General features: G+C 42.5%; 3 protein-coding genes across 6 annotated transcripts in view; all 3 read right to left on the bottom strand.

The window, feature by feature from the left end:
• Positions 1-21,041, bottom strand: part of LOC132867674 (zinc finger protein 585A-like) — a 1,308,017-nt gene that overhangs the window by 66,589 nt on the left and 1,220,387 nt on the right. The window lies entirely within an intron of this gene.
• LOC132867720 (histone-lysine N-methyltransferase PRDM7-like) overlaps positions 1-21,041 on the bottom strand; it is a 122,531-nt gene that overhangs the window by 65,171 nt on the left and 36,319 nt on the right. For both annotated transcript variants that reach the window (XM_060900731.1, XM_060900732.1), the window contains exons 2-3: positions 7,165-7,336; positions 5,085-5,356 (exon numbers count right to left, since the gene is read on the bottom strand). In XM_060900731.1, coding sequence (XP_060756714.1) covers positions 5,085-5,356; positions 7,165-7,324 — 432 coding nt within the window. In that variant the 5' untranslated portion in view covers positions 7,325-7,336. The remainder of the gene's footprint in view (positions 1-5,084; positions 5,357-7,164; positions 7,337-21,041) is intronic.
• On the bottom strand, positions 112-3,262 carry LOC132867709 (uncharacterized). Of its 3 annotated transcripts, none has more exons than XM_060900717.1 (3): positions 1,571-3,262; positions 1,127-1,201; positions 112-1,037 (listed from the first exon to the last, which is right to left on the bottom strand). In XM_060900717.1, exons 1-3 carry the CDS (start codon positions 2,031-2,033, stop codon positions 916-918), a joined length of 660 nt encoding a protein of 219 aa, XP_060756700.1. In that variant the 5' UTR covers positions 2,034-3,262; the 3' UTR covers positions 112-915. The 3 variants fall into 3 exon arrangements, with proteins under 3 accessions (XP_060756700.1, XP_060756699.1, XP_060756701.1); XM_060900716.1 differs by having other exon boundaries at positions 1,138-1,201; XM_060900718.1 differs by lacking the exon at positions 1,127-1,201.

Below are 21,041 nucleotides of genomic sequence, written 5' to 3'. Positions count from 1 at the left end.
TGTCTTTCCATTTGCCAGCTGGGTTTTATTCCTTAATGGCATCAATTCTTTGCATCATCGTAAGATGTAACAGAGTGTAGAATTGAAACCTTGCTTTCAATTTAAAACTATAGGTTGCAGATGCAAACACTGTGAATGAAGTACATTTTGGGTAACAATCTATTGTTCAAGCTAGAAACTTAATCTTGACAAAACGTAACATGACGTGTAACGTGGAAATGAATGTTTTGTTTCTTGAAGAAAAGTTGTGTTCTATTTTTTATTGTGGTGATACCTTTATTAGTATGTTGTGTGGAAGGATAATGTGTGGGTGTGATAACTAGTGCATTTATGAATTAGTTGGTATACTTCAAGCTGTAGTAGCCCGTAGTGTCAGGGCGAGGGGGATGAAAGACCTGTGGAGGTATCATGGAATGATAACTTTGCTGCAGAGAAGGATCTGTGAAGACTGAAATAAAAATAGAGTGAGAGAATAAAGAATTACAGTAATGCTATGAGTTGTAAAGCTAGATATGATGTAAATATAGGCATTATTAGGTTGAGAAGGGTGTAGTATGGAGGCTTGTGCATTTGCAGAAAATATTTCCAAATTGCAGAACAAAATTGACATTCTGCAATATTGCAGAACACTGGAAAAAAAGTATTTCGACCACTGTGCGAGCTGCGCCTTGCCAGTCAGGAGCGGGAGGAGGCGTGCCGCGCACTGCTCCAGCGGCCACCCCCACGCCTCGGCTGCTTGCTCGAAGAGGGCGAAGAACGCTTCTGGATCATCCTGCAGTCCCATCTTCGTGAGGGTGCCGGCAGCGGTGGTCGACGCCCCTGCTGACGCGAGCAGGTGCCGGAACGCCTGGCGATCTTCCTGCTGGGCCAGCATCAAGGTTTCGAAGCGTTGCTCTTGTTCCTTTTGAAGGGTGATCAGCGCTTGATGCTGGTTCTGTTGGGCGGTAGCAAGGGCAAGGATGAGCGCTTCGAATGGGAGGACTCCATGGGGTGGTTCCCTTCTGTGCTCCCGGGTTTCGGCACCACTGTAGCAGTTCCTGATGTGGGTGGAGCACAAAAGCACGGCAGGTGAGAGTTGATGTTCACACAAACACTTTATTGATCTTCTCAGCTTTCACTCACTCACTCAACACGCACACATGCGTTGTGGTCAGGAGGGAGCCCCTTTTCTCTGCTCTCTCTCTCCTTTTATGCTCCATCCCTGTAACAAACAAAACACACACACTAATTGACAGCAGGTGGAATGACTTAGCCACTTACCTTCCCCGACCCCGCCCTCCATTCATAGATTGCTGCTTGGCCATGCCCCCGCTGCCACAACTGTATTCCCACCCACCCCACCAACACAATAATTAAATTTGCGGATGACACCACCTAGGTGGGGCTCATAATTGGAGGGGACAAGTCAGCCGACAGGGACAAGGTGCAACAGCTGGCAGAGTAGTGTGCCAAAAACAACCTGGCTCTCAACACCAAGAAAAGAAAAGGTGGTGGTCATGGACTTCAGGAGGCACAAAGCTGACCCCACTCCTCTCTACATCAATGGAGACTGCATGGAGAGGGTCCGCACCTTTAAATTGAGGACATCTCCTGGTTGAGAACCTCGCCTGGTCAGCTAACACAACAGCCATGGTGAGGAAGGCCCAACAGCGAATCCACTTCCTGAGAGTCCTCAGAAGGAACAGACTGGAGGAGAGGCCGTTGGTGACGTACCGCTCCACCATCAAGAGTGTGCTGGCTTTCTCCATCACGGTGTGGTATGCTGGCTGCACAGCGGCTGACAAGAAAAAGCTGCAGAGGGTGATAAGGTCAGCTGAAAAGACAATTGGCTGTCCTCTGCCCTCCCTAGATGATATCGCTAACTCTTGATGCCTCTCCAGAACCAGGAAGATCATTCGCGACCACCTCCATCCCGGACACCACCTGCTCAGCCTGCTGCCCTCTGGAACGAGGTACAGGAGCATAAAGAGTAGAGCAAACAGCCTGAAAAACAGCTTCTTTCCATGGGCTGTGAGGACATTTAATACACACATGGGTTGCTAAAATGTTCTTTATTTTTATGAAGTGCAATAACTTTTAACTACCTCGATCTTATTGATTTGTTCCATTTTCATGACATGACCAATATTTTGTTTTGATGTGTTCTTGTTTTTATGTTTTTGTGTGTTCTCGCTTTTATGTATGTGTGTTTTTAATACACCTTCAGTCGTGGCAAGTCAATCTCGTTGTATGGGTGATTGTGCAATGACAATAAAGGCCATCTTATTTTATCATACCCAGCAGAATGGAGAACAAACTGCTGGACCTGGGCGTGGATCAGCACATGTGCAGCTGGATCAGAGACTTTTTAACCAACCATTCTCAGGTTGTCAGGATGGGGACTTATCACTCCTCCTCTCTGACAGTCAATACTGGGGCCCTGCAAGGGTGCATACTGAGTCCTCTCCTGTTTTCCCTTTATACACATGACTGCATACCAACCTATAGCACAAATACCATTATTAAGTTTGCAGATGACACTACTGTAGTTGGTCTGATACACAGTGGTGATGAATCTGCAAACAGGGACGAGGTCCGCAGACTAACAGAGTGGTGCTCCATGAACAACCTGGCACTCAACATCTCCAAAACCAAGAAGATGACCATTGATTTCAGGAGACAATGTGAAGGCCCTGCTCCCCTATACATTAGGGGTGATGCAGTTCAGTGTGTCCCCTCATATAAATTTCTGGGCACATACATCACAAGACCTCACATGGTCTACAAATATGACTGCCCTGGTGAAGAAAGCACAGCAGCGTCTGTATTTCCTTCGGACATTGAAAAGACTGGACATATCACATCAGCGGCTTCTTTGATTCTATCGCTGTTCTATTCTATCGCTGATTCTGGTGTGGTTTGTGAGCTGCACAGCAGCTGACAAGAAGGCCCTGCAGAGAGTAATCACAGCAGCACAGAAAATCATTGGAACTCAGTTACAAACACTACAGGACATGGTGCTTCCGTTGCGCAATCAACATCATTAGAGACTTATGGTTACCATCTTTCCATTCTGTTGCCCTCTGGGAGGTGCTTCACATCCTTAAAAACAGGTTTTATCCAAGTGCTATTAGAGAACTAAACTCTAAGAACTGATCTTTTGGAGTGTGCAACATCTCTTTGGATGTGCAATATGATCAGTCCTGTGAAATATGCACTTTATTTACTGTTCTTGTGATTGTCCCCATTTATGGCTTTTACCTCACCTTTTATTGTCTTATGGTGTTTTATTACTATTAATAATAATAATAATAATAATAATAATAATAATAATAATAATAATAATCTTTATGTTTTTATGTCTGTTTTTTATGACCCATTGATATTTTTATGTCTTTTTATATGATCCACTAGAGAAACAGAATTTCATTGTACATTGTGCAATGACAATAAAAAGGATATTAAATATTAAATAAACTTGCTTTAGGGTCTTGCTCATAAAGTTGGGGCCTTGGTCTGTTAGCACCTCATTGGGTATACCAACTCTAGAGAAGAGCTGGAGCATGGCAGTGGCTAAATGTCTGGCTGTGATTTCTCTAAAAGGAAAGGCTTCAGGGTATCTTGTAGCATAGTTGCAAATGACCAAGACAAACCTATTTCTTGATCTACTCCTCTCCAAAGGTCCAACTATGTCCACCCTAATTCTCTCAAATGGAGTGTATACGGGGTGTATAAGGGAATCAAACGGGCATGATTAAAACATTTACCACCTGACAGCTGACACTGAGGACAGGACTTACAGAAACTCTTCACATCTTCATAAAGCCCTGGCCAATAAAACTGCTTACGGATTCTCTGCAAAGACTTCATGCAAGTCAAGTGACCTGCCCATGGTACAATGTGACCAAGCTCAAGCACTTCCTTCCTGCACTTCTGTGGGACGACAAGCTGCAAACCTCTTCACTCTCTCTGTACAGAAGGCTATTCTGCAGCAAGTATACCTCCTTTCCCAGTGCAGGAGCAAAGACTATACCCTCACATGTCTTCTTAAAACATGGGTCTAATGTGATGTCTGAACACTGTTCCTCAGCAAGGTCACTCAAACATCAAATCAGCTTCAGTTAAAGGTCCAACATCTGTTTTACAATCTCCCCAATAGTCCTTCTGTGCCTCTCACACCTCTCATCCCTTGTCTGAGAGGGCTCGGCTGGAACATCTTCCCCACAATAAGGCACATAGCACACCAGGTATATACTGTACAAATCTAATCAATCCTCACTGAACTGATGTTCAAATTATATTTTGTTTGCATGTGTGAATTAATGTAAATGAAACCGATTGTGTAAAATGTCATACCAACTGCATACCCCAGCATCAAATCAACTCGCATTGTGGCAAATTTTGTGGTATCAAAAATCATTGGCCTGTTGGTGTGGTAACAAGTTTTATATTCACTTCAGCATTAATTATAGTTAACAGTATCTGTTCAAACCCTCTAGTGTCATGCTTCTCTGCTTATCCTCAATGTTTAGAAAAGAAAGAAGTTGTAAGGTGTGAATGGATAAGTTCTTTTTTTTTGTGTGTGTGTGTGTGTGTGTGTGTGTGTGTGTGTGTGTGTGTGTGTGAGAGATTGTGTGAAGCTACCATGTTGCCGTGGATGCAGCAGAGTCAAGGAAAACTTGGTACAGTTTTTCTCAGCTGCATTAGGGAAAACAGACTATTATGTAATGTTGATGGAAACTATGATGATGAATAATATCTTGTGTAATAGAGGAAGCTGACCATGCTTAGTAGTAGTTATGGGAGGACCTATGTTAATGACTACCTGGGCTTGTGATTTTATGTGATTTTTCATGAATAAATTATTTTAAAATTATACAATAAATAAATATTTGCTTGAGCATTATTTCAGATGTTACTAGTATTTCTATTACTAACAGGTGAATTTCCACCACACTGGCTAAAAGAATCGATGTAGGAACTTGTGATTAAACCCCTACTCCACATATCTTTGGCAAGAAGAAATTGATATTAATTGGAGCTACCTTCACCTCGTTGTTACTTACAAATATACAGTCTTTATAATAAATTTGTGAGAAACTCACAACCCAGGAGTCTCCACTTTTCCTGGCTTCCTCTCGGTTTACCAGCTCTCCCTGGTAGGGTCCAAAGTGTGCACCTACTGGAATCGTCTCCCCCTTATTAAACACTCCCAGGCCTGCGTCAGGAATACTGGACTTCTTGATTTCTAGCCCAGGAGGAAGAGTTTGTCTGGCTCGGTCAGAGACTCCCATGGGAACAGGAGTATCTGAGATGAAGAGGGGCAGTCCATGAACCTCACATTTGTTGAAGAAGACGGATTTGCAAACTTCACAGTCTGGGTGTAGAGAAAACACAATAGGAAGAAATGAGGCCCAAATGTATGTATAATGTGTGTGTGTGTATATCTAAGACCATATACAGTACATTAGTATGGTACAAAGATTATCTGAAGAAAGCTTGCCAGTAAAGTTCATTGAGCATCTGGTTGAGACGAGAGGTGTCCATCAGGATTGAGATCTCACAGGACATGAGGTACAGGAGTATAAATTTTTTACTTCCTTGTGGGAGTAAACAAGTGGTCAGATATCAGTCTTGCAGGGCAAAATAAAACAAATGTTCATTAACGTGTGGCACTGTGTGATATATTTACGGCATCCTTAGGACCTGCCTGGTCAGGGTCATGGTTGTTTTAAATTTGGCTACTTGTTTCCTTATCTTTTGGGAAACAGAATTTCCCAAATTTGTCAGGAAATTACATGCAGGTACAAACAAAAATAACTATGCACATAGAATTAAAAAATAAGTAAAAAGTCTCATGCACATCTTTATTTGAGCTTGCTGACAATTCTGCCATTTCTAGATCTAGGCATTTTTTCCAATGCCATACATCTGGATTCATATTTAATTACAAAAAAAAAAATCATATCTAGTGGCAATTTAAGCATAACCAATTTACTTAAGAAACCCATGCAGACAGGGGGAAAACTTGCAAAACTTCACACAGACAGCAACCCAAGCTCACAATCGAATCCAGAACCTGTGATGCCCCTAAATTCGGATACAGATATTTGGACACCTGTCCATCACATCCCTATGTGCTTATTGAACATCCCATTCCAGAGGAATACTAAAGGGGCGTTCTCTCTTTCCTGTATTGATCACAGCCAATTGGGGCCTTCAGCGAGCTCATGCATGTGGAGAAGAGAGCACGTCGCACTTTCCTCTGGATGTGTTTTGCTGCCCTTGGATGGAGCATGAGCTGCATTTGTAAAAGAGGAGGTTGATGGCTTCACATGTCTGGGAGGAAGCATGTGTTAGCCTTCACTCACATGGTTAGAGAGACCTGGCTGGTGGGTGGATACTAGCAGGTGATAACATTGGGGAGAAAATGGGTGTGTGTGTGTGTGTGTGTGGGGGGGGGGGGGGGGGGGGGGAACCATAATCTTCTAATGTGGTGAAGACATTAGGACAGGTTTATTTAACATTTACTGAAGGAGACCCAGATATCAGTCAGTAAGTTTCCCATGATAGGGGAGTCTTCAGGACAGAGGAGTTTGTGCTTTCTGGTTTTCTCAGTAACACAAGAACTTGCCTTTTTTTTGTCTCAGAACAAAACACAGGAGTGGCTGGAGAGAATGACAAACATTCTGTAATATTAAATGTAAACAGAAACAAAACATACAACGTGTAATTCATTAATAAATTAAAAATTGTAATTGTTGGCAAATCACTGTGGTATGAGGGGACTAATACACTTTGGGCTGTTCTATGAAAATAAAATCACCCGCCATAGATTTTTATATAACAGCATGACCCATGGTGTGATATTCCACACTTTTTTGGCTCAGGTTAACATCATCTCTTCATAATGACAAATATATTTTAAGGAAAAAAAAAATTATATATATAAATAATTACTTAGTTTCTCTCACTCCTTGCTACCATATTACACTCTATAGACAAAGTTCACACCATCAATAAAAATATCAAATTCAATTTAATTTTGTCATAGTTTGTTGATTAAATAATCAGAGACTGAGGCTACATCCCAAATGTACTGTATTGTACTTTAAGTGCACTAGTTAGTGTGTAGGGTAGAATAAACTGAGTGTTACTGAGCACCAGAGAGGGCTGATGTCTTACAGAGGTAGTCTTTATTGTCATGATCTTCCATGCTAATGGAAAGACCTTCAGGTGGGTTGTCGAGGTCGTCTCCATGGTTGGAGATGTTCAGCTCCAGCGTCTCCTCTTTCTTCACGCGGACCTTTGACGTCCCTCCATCTTTGGATGTCTCTGTGTTCATGTTTTCACACAGCTAAAGATCAAACAACAAATTTGTTAGGGCAGGATGGTATCCATCCCACTCGGGAAGGTGCTGCTCTCATTTCTCACAGCATAGCTCATAGTCTCAAAACAGGCCTAGTTAATCTGTGACAATCCAGAGCCAAGGACAGGGAGCAGACAAACAGACTAAACAGACTGTCTGCTAGCTTTACAGAGCCATCACTCAGGTTCCACTATGTCGAGACTGTGTCTGTTCCCCGAGCTATACAAAAAAGGAGAAATACTCAAAGTTTGCTCTGGTAATCTAATTAATATAAAATTAGATCATACTGACTCTACAGCCACTGCCAGCACCTTTGATCTAAACGTAGAACGATTAAATATTAGATCTCTTATATCTGAAGCGCTAATTGTTAATGAACGTATCACTGATCAGGAGTTTAATGTACTGTTTAACAGAAACATGGATTAAAACAAATGAGTGTACAGCATTAAATGCAACTAGTCATCCTGGTTACAGTTATATACACCAGCCTCGTCTAACTGGTAGAGGAGGAGGCGTCGCGGTTATTTATAATGATTATCTTGGTGTAACACAAAAATCTGGACATGAATTAAATACGTTTGAAGTTCTTCATGCTAACAACATATGTATTACGGTTAAATTATGTTAATTACTGTTAAAAATTGTATTCGGTACACATCTGCACCATACTGAAAGTCCTGTACCGAAACAGTGCAGTACGAATACATGTACCATTACACCCCTACAAGATGGTAAACTGGAACACAGCAGGAGACAGACATAAGAAGCTGCTGCATCCAAATCAGCCACACCTGGTCCTTTACTAGCTAGGTATTTATCGTTCCCCTGGACACAATACACTCCAGGGCAGTAGAAGGTGTGCGCGCGCGCACACACACATGGTAAAAATACTGGCTCCAACACGTATCACTGCTCACAGCATGGAAAAAGTTTCTCTCATCAGAGCAGTCTCCAAATACACCAGCATGTTCACAAAGGAGAGAAGCCATATTACTGCTCACACTGTGGGAAAAGTTTTATGACGCAGAGCCATCTCCAAATATACCAGCGCATTCACACAGGAGACAAGCCATGTCACTGCTCACAGTGTGGAAAAATGTTGACCTATTCAGTTACATTTCAGACCCACAAGTACACTAACTCAGAGACATTCCATGATTTAAAAGTGGTCAAATTAAATATGCTTATTATTATGTGTTTGCTGAAAATGACCTGTACTTTGATCCTTATTGTTCATATATGACCACATATGGGTCATTCCATGCCAAATCAACAAGAGGTTATGCTCGACCATCTCAGATTTCAATGAAATTTGGAGGGCTCAGAAATACTATAAAAAGAAGTTAATCCCCAAAACTTGAGCTTCCTATCACCAATAGTTTCAGAGATACAGGCATTTGAATTTTTCAATTTTTTTGTTTTTTGCTCAAAACATACATATTTCAAAGTGCAATATAATCTTTATTATGCAAGATAGAAACCTAAAATTTTGCACAGAGAGACTCAATGTCTTGTACTACAAGCTTCAACTTAGAATTTCAATGGTCATTGTATATTAGATGGTGATTTTAACAAGGAAATTAAAAAAGACAAATTTGCATTTTTTGCATTTTTAACTCATTCTGGAAGCTTGCCTGTGGCAGTAATGCTTAAACTAAGAATGTTATTCAAATCTACACAGAAATATCTACCAAGTTCAGTTTTACCAAGTCTCCACTATTCCTAGTTTGTCTGTAATAGGGTTTTGAAATTCACCGATTTCTCAAACATGCCATTTTCAGTAGCAAGAAATCCAATGTGGGATAGCAGTTAGGAACTTGTAAATTTTTTTCAGTAATCGCCAAGACCCATATTTTATATTTCCAAATTTTTGTTCTGTGTCTCTCAAGTATTTTTAAACTACAGGGGTTTAAAAAATCCATTTTCACCAAATTCGAATTTTTGATATATTTTCATATAACTGATATTTGAGGGTTAATAAATGCTTCAATAAGGCTCAAGTAGGTTAGGAGACATGTTTCTTCCTCAATTTTAAATAAAATTTCAATTAATGCTCAGTATTAATTATTTGTAAATTGATTTTAATCGAAGACTGTGTAACATTAGCAATCAATGACCAGCTATTGTGTACCAGTCAACAGTTCTGTAACTGTTCTGGTATCAAAGGTCACCTATTGTGCTGTGTTGATATTGATAAGGCTGGCTGTTGACTGGTACACAATAGTGCGATTGGTATCTTGTCCTTAATTACCACCATACAATTAATAATTTAACTATAACACTATCAGTGTAGTACTGCTGCATGAGACTAATTGTTCATGGCATTATTACAGATCAGGAGTTTAATGTACTATGTTAAACGGAAATGTGGATCAAACCAAACGAGTATGTCGCATTTAAATGAAGCTACATGCTTCATCCTCAGCTATATGCATTAGCCTCATCTAACTGGTAGAGAAGGCATCACAGTTATTTATAATGACATTTCAGACATCATACAAAAACTTAACCAACTTTTGAATATGTTTGAAGTTCTTTATACTAAGATATGTAGCCAAGAAAAAAATGTCTACCCAGTCAAGTCAGCTAATTAGAACCCAGTTCCAAAAAAACTTGTGATGCTGTGTCACATTGCTGTGTCAATGCTTCATTGAAAATAGTACAAAGACAACACATCAAATGTTGAAACTGAGAAACTGTTTTTTGAAAAATATATGTTGGTTTTGAATTTGATGTCAGCAAGACATTTCAGAAATGTTGGGACAGGGCAACAAAAGAATGAAAAAAGTTGTGTAATGCTAAAAAAAATTAATTTTATATATATATCAGCTGGATAGTACAGTGGTAATGCTCACTGACTACGACGCAGGAGATCGGGGTTCGAATCCCGGTTGGGGCAAAACATCATCCAGTAAGGGTCCTTAGGCAAGACCCCTCATGATATATCAGCCTACCTTAGGAATGAGTGAAGACATAACTGATAGAGTCATACCGGCTCAGACGTCGCGGCTGCGTCAGTTGCTAGGGAACCAGGGCAAACTGATGAGAAATGGGCTACTGGAACAAGACGTTGATGTCTGAGGACAGAAAATACGGAATTGCTGGAATGCTATACAAGCAATCCCAGAGAGAGGGGACACATGCAGCAAATGTGGGACCATCGAATACTTCGAAACCCACAATCAAGGCTAACAAAGAAACAGCTATTAGCCCAGTGTTCCAACATCCGTAATCGAAATCTTAGAGATTAATGAAATACAACAACGATGCTACGGCAAGGGGGAGCCAGGAACCCCACAACCAAGCCCTAACAGCCTCAACACAAGAGCTGCTGACCTGAGAAGGAAGATCGTGACCCAACTGGAAACCTGGAGCCCCCGACGAATACCGAAGCTGAGTTGCCAAGTACCTTCAGAAGATCTACTAGTAGATGTGAATGCTGCTCTGAAGACAATCTCCACAAGAACCATCACTGAGACCAACAAGCTGATACACAGTACAGCAACAGTAATCATGGAGATGCTTGGACACAAGGTGGGCTCAAACAGTATCCACCATGGAAAAGACGATTAGAGGCCAAGATAAAGGCAGCACGGAGAGAAGAAAGACATGTGGGAAAGAAAGGCATCACACAACACCGATGCCCAATGGTTAGTGGACCTAAGAGCTGACCAAAGCAACCTCCCAGAACAAGAACCAGTAACCATCTCAATGGCAGACGTCCAAGAAAGTGTCAAAGATGAAGAGCTGGACAGCACCAGGCCCCGATATGATCCATACGTACTGGCTGAAGAAGCTAACTGCACTCCATGAACGCCTGGCAGCACAGATGAACCAGCTGCTGAGGGATGGGACCCACCCAGAATGGCTAACCCAAGGCAGGACAGTCCTAATCATGAAGGACCCCCAGAAGGGACCCATCCCATCCAACTACCGGCCAATTACCTGTCTCTGCACAACATGGAAGGCCCTGTCCATGTAGAACAAAAATGAGCAAAAATGTCCATTGCGGCAAAAATGAGTAAGCATGTGGCTCAACACATGAGCAAGGCACAGAAAGGAATTGGCAGTAACACCAGAGGAGCCAAGCACCAGCTACTGGTCGATAGAACAGTCACCCAAGACTGTAAGAAGAGACAGACCAACCTGTGCACTGCCTGGATTGACTACAAGAAAGCCTACGACTCAATGCCACACACATGGATACTGGAATGTCTGGAACTGTATAAGATCAACAGGAACCTAAGGACCTTCATCCAGAACTCAATGGAAATGTGGAAGACAACCCTAGAGGCCAACTCAAAACCCATTGCCCAAGTCAACATCAAGTGCGGCATATACCAAGGAGATGCGCTATCACCACTGCTGTTCTGCATAGGCCTGAACCCCCTCAGTCAGATCATCACGAAGAGCGGCTACAGGTACCGATTCCGTAGTGGGGCAACAATCAGCCACCTGCTCTACATGGATGACATCAAGCTGTATGCCAGGAACGAGCGAGAAATAGACTCACTGATCCACACCACCCGGATCTACAGCGATGACATAGGGATGTCATTCGGATTGGACAAGTGTGGCCGGATGGTCTCAAAGAGAGGCAAGATGATCCGGACTGAGGGGATTGACCTACCAGAGGGCAACATAGGTGATATCCAAGACAGCTACAAGTACCTTGGCATCCCACAGGCTAATGGAAACCATGAAGAGGCCACAAGGAAGTCAACCACAGCCAAATACCTCCAGAGAGTAAGGCAGGTCCTGAAAAGTCAGCTGAATGGTAAGAACAAGGTCCGAGCCATCAACATGTACGCACTACCAGTCATCAGATACCCCGCTGGTATCATAAACTGGCCAAAGGAGGAGATAGAAGCCACAGATATCAAGACTAGAAAGCTCCTCACCATGCATGGAGGGTTCCACCCCAAGTCCAGCACCCTGAGACTATACACTAAGCGGAAAGAGGGAGGCCGAGGGCTAGTGAGCATCAAGACCACGGTCCAGGATGAAACATCGAAAATCTGAGAATACATCAGAAAGATGCCCCCAAAGGATGAACTGCTAAGTGAATGTCTCAGGCAGCAGAACCCTGATGAGAGTGCTGAGGAGGAGGAGGAGGAGGAGGAGGAGGAGGAGGAGGAACAGACAACCTGGAGGGACAAACCCCTACATGGCATGTACCACCGTCAGATAGAGGAAGTGGCTGATATCAAGAAATCCTACCAGTGGCTGGATAATGCAGGACTGACAGACAGCACAGAGGCACTAATCATGGCAGCACAAGAACAGGCCATAAGCACAAGAGCCATAGAGGCCAGGATCTACCAGAGTAGATCAGATCCAAGATGCAGACTGTGCAAAGAAGCCCCTGAAACAGTCCAGCACATAGTAGCAGGGTGTAAGATGCTAGCTGGATCAGCGTACATGGAGAGGCACAACCAAGTGGCTGGGATAGTATACAGGAACATCTGCAACCAGTATGGAATAGAAGTACCCAAGTCCCAATGGGCCATACCACAGAAGGTGGCTGAGAACAACAGGGCCAAGGTTCTGTGGGACTTCAGCTTCCAGACTGACAAACAGATCCTGGCTAACCAACCGGACATAGTGGTGGTGGACAAAGAGCAGAAGAGGGTGGTGGTGATAGATGTGGCGATCCCAGCTGATGCCAACATCAGGAAGAAGGAACATGAGAAACTTGAGAAGTATCAAGGGTTGAAAGAGCAGCTGGAACGGATGCGGAAGGTCAAGGGTTGCGTGGTCCCTGTGGTAGTGGGGGCACTTGGGGCTGTAACCCCCAAACTGGGAGAGTGGCTCCAGCAAATCCCAGGAACAACATCTGAAGCCTCAGTCCAGAAGAGCGCAGTCCTAGGAACATCGAAGATACTGCGCAGAACCCTCAAACTCCCAGGCCTCTGGTAGAGGACCCGAGCTTGAGGATGACATGGATACCACCCCCCCCGCCGGGGGTGAGAAGGAGATTTTTTTTTTTGTGTATATATATATATATATATATATATATATATATATATATATATATATATATATATACATACATACACACACACACACACACACACACACACGTATATTATATATATATTAAAAATAATTTGGTTAATTGGCAACAGGTCAGTAACATGGGGCAGGGTTCACCGCTCTGTGAAAGACTGCATGGGCAAACAGTGCAACAATTTAAGAATAATGTTCCTCAATGGAAAACTGCAAAGAATTTGGGGATCACATCATCTATGGTACATATCATTAAAAGATTCAGAGAATCTGGAGATCTCTGTATGCAAGAGACAAGGCTGAAAACTGACATTGGATGCCTGTAATCTTCAGGTGACACTGTATTAAAAGCAGAAATGTCTCTGTTGTGTAAACCACTGTTTGAGCTCAGGAACACTTCAGAAAAAAAAACATCGTCTGTGAAAACCCTGCATTACTGCATTCACAAATGCAAGTTAAAATAAAATAAACCCAGAGCATCAACGAAGCATTTGCTCCAACAGCTGTACCATGAGAAACCACACTCATTTATAACTAGCCAAGTTGCTCTTCATGAGAACAATTAGATCTTCCCAAACGTTTACAGAGTGTTGTTAAAAGTAGACATGATGCAACACAGTGGCAGTGTTCTCCCCAGAGCACTTTTGTGTTTCAGGGCTGAAGCGCTTTAATTTCATGCCCACACACTAAATTTGCCAACACGCTATTTTTTTACTCCGACACTTGCTGAAAAATCACGTCAGATTTCTACCTTGTGATGTTTGGGCCATATGTTGAAGGAAAATCAGTGTTTTGGACTGGTTTGCTGCCATGATGCACTCAGGCAGACCAGAAATACCCCTGGGAAATCCTCAACCACAACAAACACCCTCAAGCAGTTTGCTGTTGCACTGGTACCATGACACTTCAGTGCGCGGGCAAGCACCCTTGCACTGACATCACATTTACCTTAGCAACTGTAGCTAGGCTATGCCTGGGGGACAAGCAAACTTTGCTTACATACTGTTCACATACTGAAGCCAAGCGAACATGTCCGGTGTCTATTGCCTGAGAAAACTACAGCTTAAAAAAAAAAAAGCTGTACTACCGTATTACTTGGATAATCGTCGTCAGAAAGAAGCAAAGGATAGATATACGGAGAAATTAGGAGTTTATTAGTGGTTATGATCCATACAAAATTCCTCGAAATGATTGGAGTGATGGTGAAGATTTGTGGCCTAGCGTTAGCTACATGTTGGAATATACCTTCTTTTTCCCCCCAAAGAGTCCTGAAACAGAAGAACAGTTTAGGAGAAAAAAAAAAAAAACACAACAGAATGTTGCGAAAGCCAAAGCACTTACTCTCAAAGGACTCCTACCTGAACTGTTGGCAAGATGGTATTCCCAGCCCTCCATGTCTCAACAACCCCAAGAACACCGCTATTTGCATGCCATCATTTATACAGCTTTTTACTGTTAAAACAATATTTGAAATGTTATTTTTTGTAAAATAAAACATCTTATTCTAGACTTTCAAACAATATTGTAAGATGTTAATTTTTTTTACATAAGTGATGCTGACAAACTCAAAATGAGCAGATATTTTTATAAATAAATAAAATCTCAATATCAACATTTGATATGTTGTCTTTGTACCATTTTCAATGAAATATACACTTTCCATAATTGCTGGGATGCTGCAATTATCAATCGTGATCGAGCGTCGGCTGTGAAAGGTTAAGAGGCAGGTTAAACCAGCAGGTAACGTGATGAGGTGCACTTGTGTCAAATTACTGGCTGTCTATGAACCTGTGTCTCGGTGTGTCTTTCAGACAGTTAGGAATGAGAGAGTTGTGACACGCTGTTGCATGCGTGTTTGTCACTGAAAAGTGTATGAAAATAAAATAACTCACCTGTTCTGAACCCTGCTTCCCATTCCTCTGTTTTTACCAAAGTTAAAAAGTTGTTACACTTGTGCCGAAACCCAGGACTGAGGAATGTACATCACCATGGGATCCAAACCAGACATGCAATTAGGTTAACATGGGGCAGCCTTGGGCTCAAGTGCCTTTGAGCAAGCTACCTAACCCCTAACTGTGTCACAGTCCGGCCCAGTCCACCCATTCCTTAGATTGTGGGACTTCCATGCCGGCTCCAGGACAGAAATTCAGTCCTGCCTTGCTGAAGGCCATTTCCTGAAGTGGCACTCCCACACCTGCTACCACTCCTCTCCCATCAGCCAGGGCTTTTTAAGAACTGTTTAGAGCTACTCATTTTGCCAGACCGTCTCTAGTAGACTTTCCTTGCCTCACTACAACTCATTGGTATTGTTTCTCAAGTCCCCCTGCCTGAATTTCTTCTTTTTTGTCCCTATTTTTTGCCTGCCTGTTATCTTGAATTGTGCCTTTTGCAACCTCTGCCTGGATTTCCCTTGTCCCTGTGTTCATCAGTTTTTGTCAAGATTTTTCTGTTCTGTTTTTTGTCCCTGATTGTGTCTACCTGCTCCTCTGTGTTTTTGACCTCCTGGCCTGTTTTTTTGACGACCGATTTTTGCCTGAGCCCTACTGTACCTTTTGCCTTTCTGCCATCTACTTCATTAAAAGAAGTTCTCTTTACACTGCCTGTTTTCTGAGTCTGCTCTTGGGTCCTCACTTCACCTCAGCTCGCCACTCCTGACAAACTGATCCCTGGGCGCTGTAGTATGGCTGCCCACTGCTCTGGGTGTGTGTTCATGGGCATGTTCACTGCTTCAGATGGGTTAAATGCAGAGGATGAATTTCACTGTGCTTAAGTGTGCATGCGACAAATAAAGGCTTCTTTTTTTTTTTTTAAAGAGCTCTTCCAAATGCTCGCCAAAAACCTCCAGCACCAGCAACACACCTTCGTTGCGCTGACAATCAGGGCTGGTGCTTCCAGGCTTTGCTCAAAGCCTAGGCAAGGACCCGCAGGTGATCCGGAGCTGGATACAGTCTGCAGGTGCTCCAGCGATCGTCCCTGCAGCCAGCGTGCCTGTCCAGCTGGTGAATATGGGCCCCCAAGACAATCCCAACGCCTTCCTTGAACTGTTTGAGTGTGTCACGGAGGCGAGCTTGTGGTCAACCTCTCAGTGCAGGGTTTCCCATACATAGACCATTGTGTGGCACAGCGCCACACAATCAGACTCGCGATTTTGAAAAAAAAAAAAAATTCCATTGTGTATCGTTCCGTTCATTCATAATGCTCTTTCTTCTCTTTCACGCATGCACACACCCACACACAGACAGTGAGAGAGAGAGATGGAGAGGCGTGTACACAGGCCTGCCGTTGGCCTGTTAGGCTAATAATAACGCAGCCTTCCCGATTTGCCTTCCGACCCCTCATTTTAAAAGGTAGCCTACGTCGTGCTCGTGATGAGCTTTATCACAGTCTTCTTGGCTTACAGGAAACGGACATCCCTGAGTCAGGCTATAAACCAATTTTGATGCATACAGTAGCAGCTTGACGCAAGGAACCGGCCTTATTGCATTATCCCGTTTATCCCGCTTCAGCAATGACTTCCCTTACGATAGGGCACTTGAGTTTTTTTCAGGAAGCCACGCAGAATTAAATGTTCTGATAGGGCATGCAGGCTTTGCACCAATTAGGGTAATGCTTCATTATTGTTAGTTGCCTTGGTGTTGCCTTAAGTGGTTTCTTACATCTAATTATGATATTTTATTTTATTATTTTGTTGTTACATTATACTATTTATTTCATTTTAGTATTGGTTGAGGTAAGTGTTGAGTTCAATATTTAAAATAAAAACCTCCAGCTTGTTTTTTACAATTTATTCCTTGAATGTCAACTAAAGAATGATTGAAAGATTGCCACCAAAAAGGCAAAAAACTAAGATAAAACCAGAGATGCACCGATTGACCGGCTGCCGATCGGAATCGGCCGATTTTCACGTGATCGGCCATGACCGGCGACCGGCCTGTCAAAATTAAAATATGCCGATTTTCTGCCGATCAAAACTTGTGTATCACATAGAGATGAAAGTGGAAATACTCGTAATTCGCAACTAAAAAGACTGCAGCTCCACTGGCAGCTTGAACATGCTTTCTAGTGCGATTGTGTTGCGCTTGCGCAGAACAGTGTCAGTCCTGCGCGTTTAACGAGCTCCGGCGCGTGCGCCGTTAACAAAAAATAAATAAAAAAAATTCACTATATTTGGATATCCAAATATAGTGAATTTTTTTTGTGCCAGATATTGGATGTGAAAAGAAAATGTTTGTGGTTGTGTGAATTTCCCATTACAGGAATTAATACGTTAGCCTATTACCAAACATCTAGTTAGATTTGTACAGAGAGAGAGAAAAATGTCTTTTTTGTTTGTTTTACAACCTTGGTTGCACTTGATTCCATTGGAAATTACTCTACAAATACACATTTGACACAGATGATAGAATGGCTGTGGTATAAGTATGACTGGAAATTATTTTTGTATTTTGATATTGAATGAAGAAATGGGTTGTTCTATAAGGCATAAGTTTTCAGATCTAAATAGGCTTATGAAAGTGTGTTCCATAGCAGTAGGCAAATAATATGAGTGGGAAGTTGTTTTTGTACCAGATATTGGATGGGAAAAGAAAAAAAAATGTTTGTGTGAATTTCCTATTTCAGAAATTAATATGTTAATACCAAACATGAAGAAAGATTTTACAAAGAACAAATGTCTTTTTGTGTGTTTTCAACCTTTGAGGTGTTTGAAAATTTATTACTGAAAATCTGGCAGAATGTTCTATTAAAGAAAAGATAAAAAGAAAATAGTCTTTGTGTGTGCTGTGAAGTGGTTTGAAAAAATGAAATCGGAATCGGCCAAAATCGGTATTGGCAGGTCACACTCCATGGAAAATCGGAATCGGCCCAAAAAATTCTCTAGTAAAAACTCAACTTTAACTTTAATTTTGGTGAGTAATTTTCATAAATTTAAAAGACAGGTTTTCCACCAACATCAAGCCCAGCCCTGTAATGTAAAGTTGGGTCGAGGAATGAAACCAGGCAGGGTTCTGGGAAAAATTGTTTTAGCTGTCTTCTCTTAAAGAACTTAAAAGAATTTAGATTGAACTGAATAATCTCAAATGCTTTTTGTAGCTTGAAAATAGTCCCAGCAGGTGACTCTGAAGAAAAATACTGTGCGTTTGAACACCGCCCGCTGTAAACACTTTGCATACACCTCAATGACCGACTCCACCGACCGCCACGACACCACCGCGCATGATTCCCTCATCGGCACAGTGGAGCACCACAAATTGCTACCTGGTCTGTGGAAAACACTGCAGCGGGCGGCTCGCCTTCTGCCACTCCTGTCCGGGGAAGTCCAGCTCACGGCTCGACAGATCCCAGCCACCAGCAGGCTGGAGTACCCCCACCTGAAGCAAGCTATCTTTCCCACAGTTGCAGGAGGGCATTGAGTAGCGCTTGTCCAAGGTGTTGATCATTTTCCTAAATCACTCGTTTTGTACGGTGTTAATGGAGGCCATATCTTTGGCTAAGTGATGTGATCGCCTCTTATCTCCTTATGCTTATGGAAGCTTGATGGGTATGGTGATGCATTGTGCAAGGTTTCGGTTATCAATGTCTGTGCTGTCGGGCAACAGACATTTTTTCACTTGCTGTTTTTTTGCCCTTTACAGCTTCGTCATATTGCACTCTGTGGTGACGTTTAAGGTGATTGTATAAATTGGTGTTGTTACCATGTGGTGCTGCTGTACCATGGTGGTGTAGTGGTCATCACTGTCGCCTCACAGCAAGAAGGGTCCAGGCTCGAAACCTGCGACCAAGAGGGGCCTTTCTGCATGGAGTTTGCATGTTCTCCCCGTGTCTGCGTGAGTTTCCTCTGGGTGCTCCGGTTTCCCCCACAGTTCAAAGACATGCAGATTGTACAATGGGGCCACTGTAACTGGCGCAAGCTGTAGTGGTTTCCAAGCCATAATGTATGTACATACAGTGCTCAGCGTAAATGAGTACACCTCCTTTGAAAAGTAAAATTTTAAACAATATCTCAATGAACACAAACAATTTCCAAAATGCTGACAAGACAAGGTTTAATATAACATCTGTTTAACTTATAACATGGAAGTAAGAAAGCACAACTTTATTCATCACACACTTGTGAAATTTCCTCTCTGCATTTAACCCATCTGAAGCAGTGAACACACACATGCACGTGAGCAATGAGCACACACCCATACCCAGAGCAGTGGGCAGCCATGCTAACAGCACCTAGGGAGCAGTTGGGAATTAGGTGCCTCGCTCAAGGGCACCTCAGCCCAAGGCCATCCCATAAACCTAACCGCATGTCTTGTAATGTGAAAGTAAGGTTAATATTGCAAAAGGTTGATGTTGCAAAATGTCGCCAACTTGTTCATTCCATGCTTAGAAGACTTGGTGCTGTCATTAAAAATCATGGAGGCCATACAAAGTACTAGATGTAGTGGTTTTTGTTGTGGGGTATACTCATTTTTGCACCACCCTAATTTGAATAAAACTGAAAAAAAAAAGTGTAATCTATATTTTTAACCTTACTTTCACATTATAAGTTAAACAGATGTTATATTAAACTTGGTCTTGTCAACATTTTGGAAATTGTGTTCATTTAGATATTGTTTAAAATGTTACTTTTCAAAGGGGGTGTACTCATTTACACTGAGCACTGTATATAGACCTTGCAATGGTAAAAAGCTAATTTAAAAAAAATTGATGTGTCAAAACACCGCTTACAATGTATTTGAGATTGACTATCATCGTCTTGCCTAAATCCAATTCCACACTACTAAACGGAGCCTTTTTTTGGTATGAGCACAGTGGGATTGATCACTTGGTTCACACCACTATCAGCTGGGTTTTCTTCTGGATTCATTTCAGGCCTTTTTTTTTTTTTATTTCCTCTTACCATAAACTTTTCTCTGCTCCTCTACTATCACTTTTCTGCTACACTGCACCACATGGTGAAAAGCTGCATTGTCATTGGTTGAGGGAGAAAGCAAAGATGATGCAGAATTAGGGGGCGCTTGAGATTCCCTTTGGAAAAGTAGGAGCACTTGTTTTGATGCAGCTGATGCAATAAACTGCAGAAGAATCACTGACATTTAGAAATGAGATTGCATAGAGGTGTGACTCGAGATCGCGATTTTATTATGATTAATTGTGCAGCCTTAATCTGTACTGCCATTAACCCCCCCCCCCCTCTCTCTCCCCACAAATGAACTCATCCATGCCCACCAGAACCACGAGCAGGTCCGGGCAGGTCTGTAAATGTGGAGGGAAAGTGGGGAATTAGCACTTCCGCAAGGAGGCGGGGCTACTGGTTCGCATCCCCGATGCACTTCAGGCTTCCCCTGATCGAGCAGGGGTGTACAGGATAGCTGTGAGCAGGGGTCGGCGACCCTAGGCACGTGTGCCACAACTGGCACGCCGAGGAATTTCCAGTGGCACACTGACGATGATTCACAAACCTAATTATTCAACACATTAAAAATGTTCAAACGTCATCTTGAACTGTCATTGGCTGTTGCATGGCGAGCCTGCTCTTTTAGCATGACTACACAATATAGCGCCCCCCTCCCAGTGTTGCCAGACACTGCTGACGTTTTCCAGCCCAAAATATGTTCAAAATACACCAAAATGCACTTAAAACCGCCCAATCTGTCAACACTGCCCCCTCCCCATATTTCTCACGAGA

This window comes from Neoarius graeffei, chromosome 19 (assembly GCF_027579695.1).
Source record: "Neoarius graeffei isolate fNeoGra1 chromosome 19, fNeoGra1.pri, whole genome shotgun sequence".
Taxonomy (NCBI): domain Eukaryota; kingdom Metazoa; phylum Chordata; class Actinopteri; order Siluriformes; family Ariidae; genus Neoarius; species Neoarius graeffei.
The sequence above is the reverse complement of the archived record's forward strand: the minus strand, read 5'-3'. Positions and strand labels throughout refer to the sequence as shown.